General features: G+C 42.7%; 1 protein-coding gene across 2 annotated transcripts in view; it reads left to right on the top strand.

The window, feature by feature from the left end:
• Window positions 1–877, top strand: part of LOC119275698 (protein transport protein Sec61 subunit alpha-like) — an 8,293-nt gene extending 7,416 nt beyond the window's left edge. For both annotated transcript variants that reach the window (XR_005135833.1, XM_037556597.1), the window contains exons 5-7: window positions 9–130; window positions 238–379; window positions 464–877. Coding sequence is in view for 1 of the 2 variants with exons in the window: in XM_037556597.1 (XP_037412494.1) it covers window positions 9–130; window positions 238–379; window positions 464–682 (483 nt within the window). In the remaining variant the exon portion in view is untranslated. The remainder of the gene's footprint in view (window positions 1–8; window positions 131–237; window positions 380–463) is intronic.
• Window positions 878–1,101: the final 224 nt, after the last annotated feature.

Genomic DNA, 1,101 nt, shown 5'->3' with positions numbered 1-1,101 from the left:
GGCTACAGGTACTGTACGTGATATTTTGTGCATTGGTGGACCTGCATGGCAGGTCGAATGGGTCTAGTAAGACTATTGGGATTTGTCGCCGAGGCGATGGGATTTTCTACTACCTAACAGCACCTCCAACGTGAGTACTATACTTGCAGAGCTAACATTATCCCTGTTTGTGATGTCAGTTTATGACCTGATTCCAAAACATTGTCTTTGATATTTTTCTATTGTTCTGCCATGCAGTTTGATTGATCTGCAGAGAGACCCGGTCCATGTATTTCTCTACATCGTCATTGTGCTTAGTGCATGTGCTTATTTCTCAGTAATTTGGACCAGATGCTGTATGACATCCAGAAGATTTTTACATGACATGCTAGGGGAAGATGTATGGGTTCATCATTGATATAACTTCCGTCGATGTATCCTTACAAAGTTCATGTTTTCACACCATATTGTTGATTCAATGCAGGTGCAGCTTCCTGGCCCTGACACGATGTCTGACGACGAATTCCAGAGTTGCATAGCCAAGGGGGCTTGTCTTGGTGGCATTTGTGTGGGCTTGTTGATAGTTTTGTCCGATTTTGCTGGTCTATGTGGTTCTGGTATGGGGATTCTGCTTGCTGTTGCAGCGGTGTATCCCTACTTTGAGGGGGTGAGAGCTGAAGACATAGGTGTCTTTGGCCTCTGACCGGTTGCATTCCTCTCAGCGTAGATTTGGGTGAATTGAATGCTATTCTCACTTGTATTCAGAATTTAAGCAACATCGTTCGGGAATCTATGCAAGCGAGTTGAGAAAATCTAGTCTGTACGGTCCTTTTGCTGCGAACGCTGTGTAATGACTATTTATTTGGGTTTATTAAATACTTTGATGGATGAGGAGGAACTTGAAATGTTCAGTTCTATAGGCAACTCTTTTTTGAAAAATAGCATGAGAGCCGCTATGATTTGGCTGCAGAAGAAAAAGCCAACGGCGCTCGGTTTATTAGAGGGAAACCGGGTGAAAACTTCTACATAAAACACATCACACCTACCTAAACTAGGTATAAAGCACCATAAGACAAACAAAAACGCCAAAGAGTGGATCAAATATAACACAAACAGAAGACC

The sequence above is a fragment of the Triticum dicoccoides genome, chromosome 3B (assembly GCF_002162155.2).
Source record: "Triticum dicoccoides isolate Atlit2015 ecotype Zavitan chromosome 3B, WEW_v2.0, whole genome shotgun sequence".
Classification (NCBI taxonomy): Eukaryota; Viridiplantae; Streptophyta; class Magnoliopsida; order Poales; family Poaceae; genus Triticum; species Triticum dicoccoides.
The sequence above is the reverse complement of the archived record's forward strand: the minus strand, read 5'-3'. Positions and strand labels throughout refer to the sequence as shown.